Raw genomic sequence first — 15074 nt, 5'->3', positions numbered from 1 at the left:
ATGGAAAAATTCAAATACATCTTGCTAGAGATAATAGTTTTTACGACCATTGGTGATAATGTAGAGATATGGGACGGTCCACTGGTTTCCTTTGGTTCCAATTAGGACCATTTTGAGCTAACGGAATTAAATTTTGTTTTTGCAAACTTATGTCTGCCTAGCAAATTGTTTAAAGAGCCTTGAAGAAAAACTGATTTATGTCCAAATGTATATGTGTATGATTCAAAAATTCTAACAATCTGAAATACCTACCGTAAAAGAGAAGATCTCTGGAGAGGCTCAGAGCGTAAGAAATATTTCCCACCTAAAACGGAGAGAGAAAAACAGAAACGTGGGTTTTCCCTTGTGGCTTTACTCTGCTCCCAAGGAAATTGCACGGAAACGTCATAACTTCCCGCTGAAATGGCTCCTATGGACAACATAGTTGCACATCCTTACCTGTCCTCTGTCGGAGGCCAAGGCAAATCAGTCGATGGCAATGAAAGCTAGAGAATCAAAGAGGAGGCAGCTTTGTTGAAAGAGGTGTCTCCTTCTGTCTATAACTGTCAAAAAACTAAGTCATTGAGTCACTGTTTGAATTCGTACAACTTTGGATGAATAAAGGCATTTGGATTTATCAGATGACTTGAAAAAATGGGAACATGTTACTCCCTATTCCCAAAAATTACATTGGTTACCGATAGAGGCCAGAGTTTTATTCAAATTTTCATTTTCGATTTTCGGTATGTCTCCAGCTTACCTTGTTTCCCATGTCTCTTTAAATTACTCAAACAAGCCAACACGTAAACGTAAAGTCCAGTTATTTACAAATCCTCCTGTCAAATTATGTCCTTTTAAGATATTTTTAGAGAGAACTCTCGCTTTACAGGCAGCTAAATTGAATACCTGGTTTGGCAAAATTATACTAGAAGTTCCATCTTACTATAATGTTAATGCTTTTAATCTATAGGCATTAAGTATCTTCTAGAAATAGCTCTTCTTGTATTGTAAGTTGGCTGGATGTTCGGCCTTATCTTGCTGCGAACCGCCTAGAACCTTTTACTGGTTTGGTGGTATAGAAGAAATAAATGATTATAAGTTTTAGTGAATATGTTTTAGAAATGTTGATGTCTTTGATGCCAGTGATGGATCTGTGAAGTGGGCTGTGCCGGGAGTGGTATTAAGACATAGAAACATAGAAAAAAACAACAACATAGAAAAACATAGAAAAATGACGGCAGATAAGGGCCATATAGCCCATCAAGTCTGCCCACACTATTTACCCACCCTCTTAAGTCTTCTGACCCCTTAAGTATAATTGTAATTATACTGTCACTCTACTGACCCGCTCATTCAAGTCCTAGTGACCCTATCCCTTGGCATGACCTCGTAGGGATCCCACATGGGTATCCCATTTGTTCTTGAAGTCTGGGATGCTGCGTGCCTCGACCACCTGCACTGGAAGCTTGTTCCAATGCTCGATCACTCTCTCCGTGAAGATGTACTTCCTGGCGTCTCCACGAAACTTCCCTCCCCTGAGTTTGAGCGGATGTCCTCTTGTGGTCGAGGGTCCCCTGAGAAGAAAGATATCGTCTTCCACCTCGACCCGTCCTGTGATGTACTTAAATGTCTCAATCATGTCTCCCCTCTCCCTACGCTCTTCAAGACCTGCACTAAAATAGGACTGTTTGTTATCAGGCCGCTTCAGAGACTTTTCTATCTCTTCAATTTGTTTTCTTTTAGTTTTAATTTTCTATCTCTTTGATTTTTGATCTTGGAAATGTTTTATATGTTGTTATTACTTATTTTTATTTTAATCAGGTACTTTAGCCAGATTGTGAGCCTTCGGGACAGATAAGAAGTTGCCTCCGCTGAGGCAGACCAGAGGTCCATCTCGCCCAGCGGTCCGCTCCCGCGGCGGCCCATCAGGCCCATTGCCTAAGCAGTGGTCCTTGACTATTTCTATAACCTACCTCTACTCCTATCCCTACATCCTACGTCAACTCCTATCTGTACCCCTCAATCCCCTTATCCTCTAGGAACCTATCCAAACCTTCTTTGAAGCCCTGTAACGTGCTCCTGCCAATCACAGCCTCCGGAAGCGCGTTCCATGTATCCACCGCCCTCTGGGTGAAAAAGTACTTCCTAGCGTTTGTTCTAAACCTGTCCCCTTTCAATTTCTCCGAGTGCCCCCTTGTACTTGTGGTTTCCCCATAATTTGAAAAATCTGTCCCTGTCTACTTTTTCTATGCCCTTCAGGATCTTGAAGGTTTCTATCATGGGATTGAGGGGTACAGATAGGGTCGTTTTTCTCAAGTACCTAATTTCATTTTAGTTTGAGACTTTGTAAACTGCTTAGGTCAGTAAAATGCAGGCGCGGTAGATCAAATCTTAAATAAACAGAAACACAAACATAACTGATTAACTCAAGGAAGAGAAGATTGTAGAGGGATTGTATTTAGTGGCACAGCCAAATGGTGATTTGGGGGGGAAGGGGGTGCTTGATATTAGTTGTTTATTTGAATCAGTTTTTCTAATCAAGTTTTACTTTATTTTATTGTCTTTATTTGAAATTGAGGGGTCCTTTTACTAAAGTGCATTAATCGATTTAGTGCGCGTTAAAACTAAGGTGCCCCTTATATTCTATGGGTGCCTTAGCATTTAGTGCACACTAGGCTTTGTCATGCGCTAAATCAATTAGTGCGCTCTAAAACAGTTAGTGAGCCTTAGTAAAACAAACCCTTAATAAATAAAAAATTTTTTAAACAAATTTTAAAGTTATTGTCAGCAGGTGAAGGGCGGGGTGGGGCTAGGAGCCCCCCTGAACTGGTCTGCACAGTGCCCCGCAGTTGTTATAACCAGCCTTGCATATATTGCCCATATAAATGGAGTCTGATGCACAGGATGGTTTTTTTGGGAGTTGATGTCATTAGACCAGGGGTGTCAAAGTCGGTCCTCGAGGGCCGCAATCCAGTCGGGTTTTAGGATTTCCCCCATGAATATGCATGAGTTCTATTTGCATGCACTGCTTTCATTGTATGCTAATAGATCTCATGCATATTCATTGGGGAAATCCTGAAAACCCGACTGGATTGCGGCCCTCCAGGAGGGACTTTGACACCCCTGCCTTAGAGAGAGGAATAGAGAATGGTTAATGCAGATGGGCACACTGGACGGGCCACTTGGCCTTTATCTGCCATCATGTTACAATGTTTCTATAATCATAAAGCTCTATGGCAAAGTCGGTCCTCGAGGGCCGCAAATCAGTCGGGTTTTAGGATTTCCCCAATGAGATCTATTTGCTTGCACTGCTTTCATTGTATGCTAATAGATCTCATGCATATTCATTGGGGAAATCCTAAAAACCCGGCTGGATTGCAGCCCTCGAGGACCGACTTTGACACCTATGCATTAGACAACAGACTAATCCTGTCTAATGATGTTGGCTGAGATCATCACTTACAAAAGAGCACACCCTCTGCTTCATAGGCTCCTTTCCCTGTGCAGTAGAGAATGACACGGGGACAAATTTTTCCCCGTCCCCTCGGGAACTCATTTTCCCATCCCAGTGAGTTCTTTTCCTGTCCCTCCCCCATTCCTGCAAGCTCCGTCCTCATCTGCACAAAGCCTTATAACACTTTCAAATCATAAGTGTTCAATGCTTGTGCAGTTAAGGCAGAGCTTACAGGAAGGGGACAGAGAGAGCGACAAAACACGCGGGGATGGGTGAAATTGTGCCTATCTTCGCTGATTGTCCAGCTCTTCTTATTGTAAACCGCCTCGAACTATTATGGCTTTGGCGGTATATAAAAATAAAAATGATTTTTTTTTTTTTTTTAATATTTTTTATTCTTTTTTTAAATTCTTACATCAAGTGAAATACATGTAATACATTCAATTATGAAAAAACACTTGAAATTATTATTAAATGTTCTTACAATGTGAATTAAATAAACCCTTTATCAGAATTTTATATCATATTAATATTACAATATTTTTCCCTTCCCTACCCCCTCTATATGTTCTATACATGTGTTATTATATCTGATCAGTAGAATAATTTGTCAATGGTCCCCATATTTTATTAAATTTTTTAATATAACCTTGTTGTAATGCCAATACTTTTTCCATTTTATATATATGACAAATTGAATTCCACCAAAAAGTGTAATTCAATTTAGTGTAATCCTTCCAGTTCTGAGTAATTTGCTGTATAGCGACCCCTGTTAAAATTAATAAAAGTTTATTATTATTAGCTGAAATCGGACTTTGTGTTCTCATTGCTGTTCCAAATAATATTGTATCATATGATAGTCCAACATGATTTTCTAATAAATTATTAATTTGGGGCCAAATTAATTTCCAAAAGGAATTAATGCAGGGACAAAAGAATAGTAAATGGTCCAATGTCCCCACTTCTATCCTACAATGCCAGCATCTATTAGATCTACTATTATCTAAATTTTGTAATCTCGTAGGGGTCCATAAAACTCTATGTAATATAAACAATCATGTTTGACTCATAGATGCTGATCTTGTAGTATGTATTCTCCAGGACCAAAATTTTTGCCATTGAGATGGAGAAATTATCTGTCCTATCTCAATACTCCAACTATCCCTAAGTCCTGATCTCTTTTTTTTGTTTAAAAATTCGTTTATTTTCTTATACCATTTTGCGGCTTGGTGTCCTTGAAAATCCGCCTGAAAACAAAGGATTGGTAAATTATATTGAGAGTTTAGATTCTTCCATTCAGGGAACCCTTCCTGAATGGCCTGCTTCAATTGCATCCATTTAAAATATTGTGTTTTATCTAATCCAAATTTTTGTTGCAATTGTGAAAAACTAAGCAGCGATCCATTTATTATTATATCTTTTAAAGTACGTATACCTGCTTTTATCCATTGTTTCCATACTATTTTAAATCCACCAATTTTGATCCTGGAGTTTACCCAAATAGATTGATTTAAAGATTTAGTCAATGGATCTTTTGATAAATTGCTTATAAATCTTAATGTTTTCCATGTATCTGTTAGAATTCTATGATCTTTATATCTCCTAGGTATTGTTATACTAATTTAATAACATTTAATAAAATATGGGGACCATTGACAAATTATTCTATTGATCAGATATAATAACACATGTATAGAACATATAGAGGGGGTAGGGAGGGAAAACTATTGTAATATTAATATGATATAAAATTCTGATAAAGGGTTTATTTAATTCACATTGTAAGAACATTTAATAATAATTTCAAGCGTTTTTTCATAATTGAATGTATTACATGTATTTCACTTGATGTAAGAATTTTAAAAAAAGAATAAAAAATATTAAAAAAAAAAAAAAAAATTATTAAATTATTGAGTTCCTGCGGGGAAGGGGAAAAATTTGTCCCCGTGTCATTCTCTGACAGTTCCTGACTATACATTAAAAAATGGTTTAACCACAAGACACGTCACAAGAGGACATGTCAAGCAAAAATATATCGTACCTTGTGGAAGAAATTAAACAATTTTCACCAATTTATTCAAAGCCTAAGCAAATGCCGCAGCGTCTGCCAAGGTTCGCACACACTTCGAGCTGTCAAAAAAAATGACAGTTGGAACAAAATGCTCTCCATCCCAGTCAATGCCAGACACTGTATTACAGCAAATTCAGCCAGGGAATGCCCACATTAGCCACAGACCACAAGGGTGTGTTTGTTATAAAGCTAAAGACATCCCAATTTAAAAAGAATTCGTGCCTCCATGAACAACTAATGCAATTCATGATAACAATGTGTGACATGGTCATGTTGCCTCAATCCATAAATGAGCCTAACCGCAGTACACTTCTCCCTCCGCATTCGCGGATTCAGCAATCGCGGTTTCGATTATTCACGGTTTTTAGCTTGCTGGCTCCTCCCCCCAAATGACGTCAGCTTGCATAGAGAAATTGCCAATTCCAAGCGCTTACTGAGAAAATCGCCGATGCCCGGCACTTTCTTCACCATACTTTGCCTCTCCTTCAGGAACAGGCCAGGTCTCCCACCATGTTATTCGCGGTTTCACCCTATTCACGATGGTTTTTAATAGAAAACAGCGAATAACATATGAAAAAGTTATTCACGTTTTTTTTTGTATTCACAAGTCTGTTAATCCCCTATAACTGCGAATACGGAGGGAGAAGTGTATTTGAGATTATTTGCAACCTAATTCGATTTTTCTTGGTATTTGCCAAGTAGATGATATTGCAATAATCCAAATGACTGAGAACCAAAGTCTGCACCAGAATCTTGAAAGCTGAAAAATCAAAATAATTTCTGAGTGCTCGGAAACCCTTACGGACCACAGTCTCCATCTGGCTCTGCATGGTAAGATTCTGCTTTGAATGTGTAACCACAAAAGGTGGTATACAAGTCCCACTCCTGTGTTTTTAAATTCGGGTGTGTTTGTTATAAAGCCCTTTTCGGACTACTACCCTCTTATTTGGTATCATATCTGAAATTGTTTCATTCAAAAAAGCAGACCAGGAATTCGGGCACGCTTATTTTCCTCACCCTTCGGGGTCGTCGCTAGAAAACATTCTTTGATAGGACTTTAGAATATCAGGCGGGGATAGCGGATTCCTGGATAAGCCCGTTGATTGCTCAGGCGTATTCTTATCCTATATTTAGGAAATTATGAAAATCTCCTCTGTTTGACAATGAAGAATGTTGATCTTCAAGCTTTTGAATGATTTTATCATGCCGTGTTTGTAAATTTTTCTTTACAATTAGGTTGCATTTTAATCAAGATATTAATACTTGTATGTTTAAGTTGTATTTTATCCAATATATACAACTGGGATAAATTTCAAAAAAAGGTTTGTTCCCAAAATATCTGAATAGGCAAACAACTAGTAAAGGAACAGGCTACTTTAAATACCTTTTTAAACGAGTAAATGTGCTCAGAATCCAAGATGGAAAAAAACTTCAATTTGGGGTACAAACCCCTAAAAGGCGTTTTTTATAGAATCAATCATTGCACCATTTTGAGTAAAAAGGTAATAGAGAGTGCTTGTTGAGAAACACTCGAGTTAAATGTCCTTAAATGTCCAATAAAGTGGATATTCTCCAACTACTATATGAATTCTATGAGTTTGAGTTCAAAAAATATAATAATGAGAACTTATCTAAGTGGGTTCAGGTAGCGTTGACCCGGCGAGGTTCTGACGCGTTTCGCCAATCCTGGCTGCTTCAGAGAACCTGCTACGCTGCTAGTGAACTGTTGCTTAAATAGTCCAAAGTTAAAGGTGCTTCTTATATCTGGTTCAGAAGAACTTTTTTTACGTTTCCTGTGTTTGCCTAAGTTGTATTTTAACCATGATGTATAATTCTGCCTATAGAAATGTGTATACGATTTATCTACTGTTGTGAACCGCCTAGAACTAATGGCAGGGCGGCATACAAGAAACAAAATTATTATTATTAATTCCATTCATTGCCCATCCTCATGATTTTCATACTTACTTTGAAGTAAGAAAAGGCCAGATAGTCCAGGGCATCTTCCAGGCTTCCCTCATTTTCTGTAAGCCAGCTTCCATAGGAGCTTCGGAAAAGGCCGACAGCCTCCTCTAGCCACGCTATTGAATGGTAATAGTCCTCATTCTCATAGGCCACCTGAGAAGACCAAGTAGCCAATTAGTTTTAAGTGAATGGAAAAAACTCCACCTCAGAGGATTTATTCAGGGAGGGATGTGATTTTTTCTGTTACAGACCCTCAAATTTAGAATTCGCTCCCGATCAACAACAAAAACTTTATTTTTTCTATCCCGCCACAATCTTGCGACTTCTAAGCTGCACAATCAGCGAAATACAGTGATTACAGAGTACAATTAGTGAGAAACATAATATTAGCATGTTACGGTGAAGAGGGCTGGACAGCCGGCGAATTTAGAATACAGAATTTAGAAGAAAAATTACTCAGCAAGTTTAAAAGTCTCCTAAAAAGTTGGCTTGGAATGGAACTGATTCATTTAAATTTTATGATTTGACATTGGACTAGGGACACTGCCAAGTGAAAATTAAGTGGGCAACGTTCCCTAACCTCTTGTTTCATTACCTATCCCTTTTTATTTGTTTTTGAATTGTATTTAGAAACATAGAAATAGACGGCAGATAAGGGCCCACGGCCCATCTAGTCTGCCCACCTTAATGTCCCTCCCCTACCTTTGCCCTGTGAATAGATCCCATGTGCCGATCCCATTTGGCCTTAAAATCAGGCACGCTGCTGGCCTCAATCACCTGTAGTGGAAGACTATTCCAACGATCAACCACTCTTTCAGTGAAAAAGAATTTCCTGGTGTCACCTCGTAGTTTCCCGCCCCTGATTTTCAACGGATGCCCTCTTGTTGTCGTGGGACCCTTGAAAAAGAAGATATCTTCCTCCGCCTCGATGCGGCCCGTAAGATACTTGAACGTCACAATCATGTCTCCCCTCTCTCTGCGCTCCTCGAGCGAGTATAGCTGTAATTTGTCAAGCCGTTTTTCGTATGGTAGATCCTTGAGTCCCGAGACCATCCGGGTGGCCATTCTTTGCACCGACTCCAGTCTCAGCACATCCTTGCGATAATGCGGCCTCCAGAATTGCACACAGTATTCCAGGTGGGGCCTCACTATGGATCTATACAATGGCATAATGACTTCCGCCTTACGACTGACGAAACCCCTTCGTATGCAGCCCATGATTTGTCTTGCCTTGGACGAAGCCTGCTCCACTTGATTGGCAGACTTCATGTCCTCACTGACGATTACCCCCAAGTCTCGTTCTGCTACCGTTTTTGCTAGGATCTCGCCATTAAGGGTATAAGACTTGCATGGATTCTGGCTGCCCAGGTGCATAACTTTGCATTTTTTGGCATTGAAGTTGAGTTGCCATGTCCTAGACCATCGCTCCAGTAGGAGTAGGTCGTGCATCATGTTGTCGGGCATTGAATCTTCGTCTGTTGTGCATTTGCCCACTACATTACTCAGTTTGGCGTCATCGGCGAATAATGTTATTTTACCTCGAAGCCCTTCTGCCAAGTCTCTTATAAAGATGTTGAATAGGATTGGGCCCAAGACTGAGCCCTGTGGTACTCCACTAATCACCTCCGTCATTTCGGAGGGGGTGCCGTTCACCACCACCCTTTGGAGCCTACCTCCAAGCCAGCTCCCAACCCATTTCGTCAATGTGTTACCTAATCCTATAGAACTCATCTTGCTCAGTAACCTGCGGTGTGGTACGCTATCGAATGCTTTGCTAAAGTCCAGGTACACGATGTCCAGGGACTCCCCAATATCCAGCTTCCCTGTCACCCAATCAAAGAAGCTGATCAGGTTGGATTGGCAGGATCTCCCCTTAGTAAATCCATGTTGTCGGGGATCCCGTAGATTCTCCTCATCCAGGATCTTATCTAATTGGTGTTTGATTAGAGTTTCCATTAGTTTGCTCACTATCGATGTTAGACTCACTGGTCTGTAGTTTGCTGTCTCCATCTTTGAGCCTTTCTTGTGCAGTGGAATGACGTTAGCCGTCCTCCAGTCCAACGGGACGCTGCCTGTACTAAGGGAGAGGTTGAAGAGCGTGGACAGTGGCTCCGCCAAGACATCACTCAGCTCCCTAAGCACCCTGGGGTGCAGGTTGTCCGGCCCCATTGCTTTGTTAACCTTGAGCTTTGACAGCTCACCGTAGACACTGCTGGGCGTAAACTCAAAGTTACTAAACGGGTCAACTGAGCCAACCCTTGTGTGTAGCTGAGGGCCGAGCCCTGGCGCTTCTCGGGTGAAGACTGAGCAGAAGTATTCATTTAATAGTTGGGCTTTTTCCGAATCCTTTTCCACATAGTCTCCATCTGGATTCCTAAGACGTACAATCCCGCCTGAGTTTTTTCTTCTATCACTGATATACCTGAAGAAGGATTTATCTTGCTAGAGACTCCTCCATGAGGAATTTAGCCTCCCTGACTGCTGTTTTGACGGCTTTTGATTTGGCCAGGTAGTCTGCTCTAGAGTCCTGCTTCCCTGATTGTTTGTAAGAGATGAATGCTTTTTTCTTCTCCTTGATCAGGTCTGAGATCTCCGCAGTAAACCACTGTGGCTTATTGTTCCTTCTCCGTTTACTTACTGATTTTACATAGCGGTTTGTTGCTTCTTGTATGGCCACTTTTTTTTCGCCTCCCTTTCTCAAACGTATTATTTTATTAAAATTAGTACTAATTGTCCTGGGGTTTTTTTTATTTTTATTTTAACCTAATTTTTAACTAAATGTAAATCGCATTGGATTTGGATTTTGCGATTAAATCAAATATTTTACATAAACTTGAAACTTGATATAAGACTACAAATAACATAACGTATTACATGTGTTATTGACTTAGGTGCCTTTTTATAAAATTATCCCCTAAATACAGGAGTATCTACTTTGCTGTTTAGATACTGAGCAGCTGTATATTCGGGATTTTTTTTTTTTGTTTGTTTCAATATCTTTATTGATTTCCGCAGTCATACGTTCCTAAATGTTTTCCCCTTGTAACGCATTACCTTCAAATGTGTTCCTAAAATGTTTAGGTGACCTGTCAGACGCACACAGGACAATGGTGCGCCGACAATCGCGCGAAGGACATTTGCGTACCAGCGCACACTGCCTGAGACCCGACCATTTTTACCTCTTTAGGGGGGGGTTGGGGGACCCCCCCACTACACTTAAAGCATTCAGTTGCTATCTAGTGTTAGGGTAAGGTTTACCCGAAAAGGGTTCCCATAATCATCATGTAAACCTTAGCCTAGCACCAGATAGCAAGTGAATGTTTTAATGTGCCGCACTTCTTGGTGTGCGCATTTGACGAGGCAGAATTGTTGGCGCGCGATTATCCTGGGCGCAATTGTCGGTGTACCCACACACACAGTGGTGCAGCGAGGGTGGGAGACACCCGGTGTGGTGGCGCCCCCACACTAGTTTCAAGTTTATTGAGTTTTAATATACCGACCATCAGCAAGTATCTGAACGGTTTACAATAAAAATTTTAAAAGATAAATAATTAAAAAATAATGAAAGTGCACACCAAGGACATAAACAGGACAGACATGAAAGTGTGGGAAAAAGGGAGATGGGGGGGGAGAGTTACATGTTAAAAGAAGAATGGAGAAAGAGGGGAGAGGGTAAAACATATGGGGCGGGATCGCTTTATAAAAGCGGTTTGCTGAATAAGGAAAGAAAAAGATAGAAAAGAATGAGAAGAAAGAGAAAAAAGAGAAAGAAAAAAGAAAAAAAAAAAAATTTAAATAAAATATATAAAACACGTAAGAAAAAGGTGTCTCTAAATACAGGAGAAGGCGTCGCTAAATAAGAAAGTCTTCAGGCTTATCTTGAATTTATCAAGTTGATGTTCGAATCGGAGTTGCTGTGGCAGAGCATTCCACTCTTCTCTGCCATGCGCCCATTCTCCCCCCCCCCCCCCCCGGTACCTTTTTATCTTCACCGGCACCAGCAGCATCTCCATCCTGCTGTCCGTGCCGGCCTCGGCTTTCCCTGTGATGTCACTTTCTAGTCACGCGACCAGGAAGTGACTTCAGAGGGAGAGCCGAATCTGGTGCGAGCAGCAGCTTGGCGCTTCTGCTCGTGCTGGCGAAGAGTCAGAGGCGCGGGGTGGGGGAGGAAAGGTGCGTGTGCAGTGGGGGAGGGGTGGGAAAGGACCGAGGAGGAGAGGTGCTGGTGCCCCCCCCCCCCACCAAAGATAGCACCTGGGGTGGTCCATCCCCCTTACTACACCACTGCACGAGCACGCGCACACACACACACACACACAAATTTGAATCTTTGCACCCATATATGCTACTGTCTTCCAGCCCTTCACAGCCAGGATTGTGATGGGAAAACACGTCATAGCAGCATAATCGATGCCAAGAAGGCTGCAAGAAATTAATGACAAGGCACATTCCTGCCAAAACTCTCCCTACTTGACTCGTATTTCAGTCTTTCTGGAATGTAAAGCCAATAATTCTCAGAGCTTTCGGAGAGTTTTGCTTTCTGATGGTATGACTTTTCTTGCTCAATGCCAGCATGTATACGTGGCCTTCAAACTCTAGGCTTCTGTATGGGGAAAACAAAGGGAGCCATTTAATAACCGAGGGCCCCCTTTCAGGGGATGCTATGTGGCAAGAGCCCATTCTATAATGGCTTCTAGGGCAGCCCCTCCCTTATACTCTACAGCATAGGTCTTAGAACACTATTTGGTTGAGTGGGGGGGCCAGGAGCTCCGCCTTAGCCCCAGCAGAGTCCTAAGACGCATCCTCTCCCCAGCTCCCAACTCCCCTATCCACCTCCTTCCCAGCGCTGTACTTTTAAATCTTAGGGCAGCTGCCACACAGCATCAGTGAGCAGGCCTTCTCCCGGAAGTAGAATGAAGGGTTCCAGGGCAGGCCTGCTCGTTGACACTACATGGCAACTGCCTGAAGATTTAAAGTATAATGCCGGGGAAACCGGTGGGAGGGCGGGCACCGAACAGAGACCGACAATCTTTGGATCTCCCCCGTTCCGACACCTATGCTCTACAGTGTACAGTTAAGAATATAAGAATAGCCTTCGTGGGTCAGACCAATGGTCCCTCAAGCTCAATAGCCCGTTCTCACGGTGGCCAATCCAGGCCCCTAGTACCTGACCAAAACCCAAGGAGTAGCAATGTTCCAGAGCTGAGATTGTGATGTCATAATGCCTCATTCCACAGTGCCTCAGAGCCAACCTCAGCAGTGATGTCACAATGGCTTGATTGTCCTATACTTGGCTCACGTAAGAGCATAAGAACAGCCATACTGAGTCAGACCAATGGTCCATCAAGCCCAGTAACACGTTCTCACGGTGGCCAATCCAGGTCACTAGTACCTGGCCAAAACCCAAGGAGTAGCAAGATTCCAGAACCCCAATAAGAGCAACATTCAAGAGCTGAGATTGTGATGTCATAATGCCTCATTCCACAGTGCCTCAGAGCCAACCTCAGCAGTGATGTCACAATGGCTTGATTGTCCTATACTTGGCTCACGTAAGAGCATAAGAACAGCCATACTGGGTCAGACCAATGGTCCAACAAGCTCAGTAGCCCGTTCTCACGGTGGCCAATCTAGGTCCCTAGTACCTGGCCAAAACCCAAAGAGTAGCAACATTCCAGCAACTCAAAGAATAATAAGATTCCGGAACCCCAATGAGAGCAACATTCCAGAGCTGAGACTGTGATGTCATAATGCCTCATTCCACAATGCCTCAGAGCCAACCTCAGCAGTGATGTCACAATGGCTTGATTGTCCTATACTTGGCTCACGTAAGAGCATAAGAACAGCCATACTGGGTCAGACCAATGGTCCATCAAGCCCAGTAACACGTTCTCACGGTGGCCAATCCAGGTCCCTAGTACCTGGCCAAAACCCAAGAAGTAGCAACATTCCATGCTGCCGATCCAGTTTATTTAAAATTTGATACCGCCTAGCCCGCCAGAATACAGGCGGTTTACAAAATAAAAACAAAATTCATAAACAGGAAAGAACACCATAAGACAGAATAGCAAAGACCTACATCATTCATGCAAAGGGGAAGGGAAAAATAAAAAAAATATATATATAGGTATATCTCTACATGCTTCCATTCTATATTGGACTGAATATTAAATGCCAATTCAAAAAATACATCTTCAACAAAATCTTAAACATTTTCAATGCCACCTCAGCCCAAATAATTTTGGCCAAAAAATTCCACCTAGTAGGAGTGATCCATGCTCAATCAATCGGTTTTACAGTACTCAGTTATGCCGATGATATCCAATAGACCCAAACAGACCCTCAAGACATTTAGAACATAAACAATAAATTAGAACAGATCACACAATGGCTCACCACAAATACACTCTTCCTAAACCCCTCTAAATCAAATCTCGGCCAATAAAAATAAAACCCTTGGCTCCCCCATCTGTCTTAAATCCATTCCTCTTCCTACAAAGATTCTTGGAGTTATTATCGATGACGAACTATCCTTCCATCAACAGATAAGTTCAGTGGTCAGGAAATGTTTTTATAAATTAAGAATTAGAGAATGACACGGTGACAAAATTCATCACCGTTCCCGTCCCCGCGGATAACCGCGGGAAATAATCCCATGTCATTTTCTAGTGTCTATTTCATCCTCTGTCCTTCTACACCAGCATTCTTCAAAGCAAAGCTTGTGGGTCAGTGGTTGTGGCCATTCGTACTCTGATTCTTCCCTCTCTCCTTAAAGAATGACATGAAGATGGTTTCCCGCGGTTATCCGCGGGGACGGGGACGGTGATGAATTTTGTCACCGTGTCATTCTCTATTAAGAATCAGATCAGTTACGAGTTTACTAGATCCCTCATCACTAATAATAAAACCCTAAGCGCATGTGCACACTCCTACCTGCGTGATCCCTGCCTCTGTGATCCGTAGCTCCGTGGCCGAGAAATGTTACAGCCTGCGACAGAGAAATGTTAGAGCGTGCGGTGCGCGTGCGTTCGGCACGTGCGTGCATGACAGTTTGGTACGAGTGCGCGTGTGGCGGTTTCCTCTATCTTGTGGTGGTTACTGTGCGCTGGTTGCCCTTCTCTGTATAGATGTGATTTAAAAAAAAAAAGAGGTGGGAGAAGGGGCACGATAAACAGACAGACAGCAGGCAGGGACATTGACAGACAGACAGAAATAGAGGCGGGCTTTGAAGAGGAGAGCAGACACGAATGAAGAGCAGCGGCGGCGGCAGCGGTTCGTGCCGGTGGGCCAGAAGAGACCAGGAAGCCAGGATGGAGGGAGGGTAGGAACAGCGGTTTGGAAGCAGGTATTAGGGAGCAGGGAAGAGGTGCTGTTGGACAGGGGGGAGATAAAACGAAGGGAGAAGGGCTATTGCTGGACAGGGGGAGCAGGGAAGGGGTAGTGGTGGACAGCCGAGGAAAGATAGAGAGAGAAAGAAAGACAGACAGACACACACACACATCTACTCTAACAGGCTTAAAGACTAGTCTCTTAATATTCTACAACTTGACTATTGCAACTCCCTGTACCCAGGAATCACTCAAAAATAAATAAGAATATTACAAATTA

General features: G+C 42.1%; 1 protein-coding gene across 1 annotated transcript in view; it reads right to left on the bottom strand.

The window, feature by feature from the left end:
* P4HA3 (prolyl 4-hydroxylase subunit alpha 3) overlaps positions 1 to 15074 on the bottom strand; it is an 88419-nt gene that overhangs the window by 57804 nt on the left and 15541 nt on the right. Inside the window, exons 4-5 of the mRNA XM_033947531.1 lie at positions 7473 to 7622; positions 253 to 304 (exon numbers count right to left, since the gene is read on the bottom strand). Coding sequence (XP_033803422.1) covers positions 253 to 304; positions 7473 to 7622 — 202 coding nt within the window. The remainder of the gene's footprint in view (positions 1 to 252; positions 305 to 7472; positions 7623 to 15074) is intronic.

The sequence above is a fragment of the Geotrypetes seraphini genome, chromosome 6 (genome assembly GCF_902459505.1).
Source record: "Geotrypetes seraphini chromosome 6, aGeoSer1.1, whole genome shotgun sequence".
Taxonomy (NCBI): domain Eukaryota; kingdom Metazoa; phylum Chordata; class Amphibia; order Gymnophiona; family Dermophiidae; genus Geotrypetes; species Geotrypetes seraphini.
Note: the sequence above shows the minus strand (reverse complement) of the source record. Positions and strands in the feature narration are given on the sequence as shown.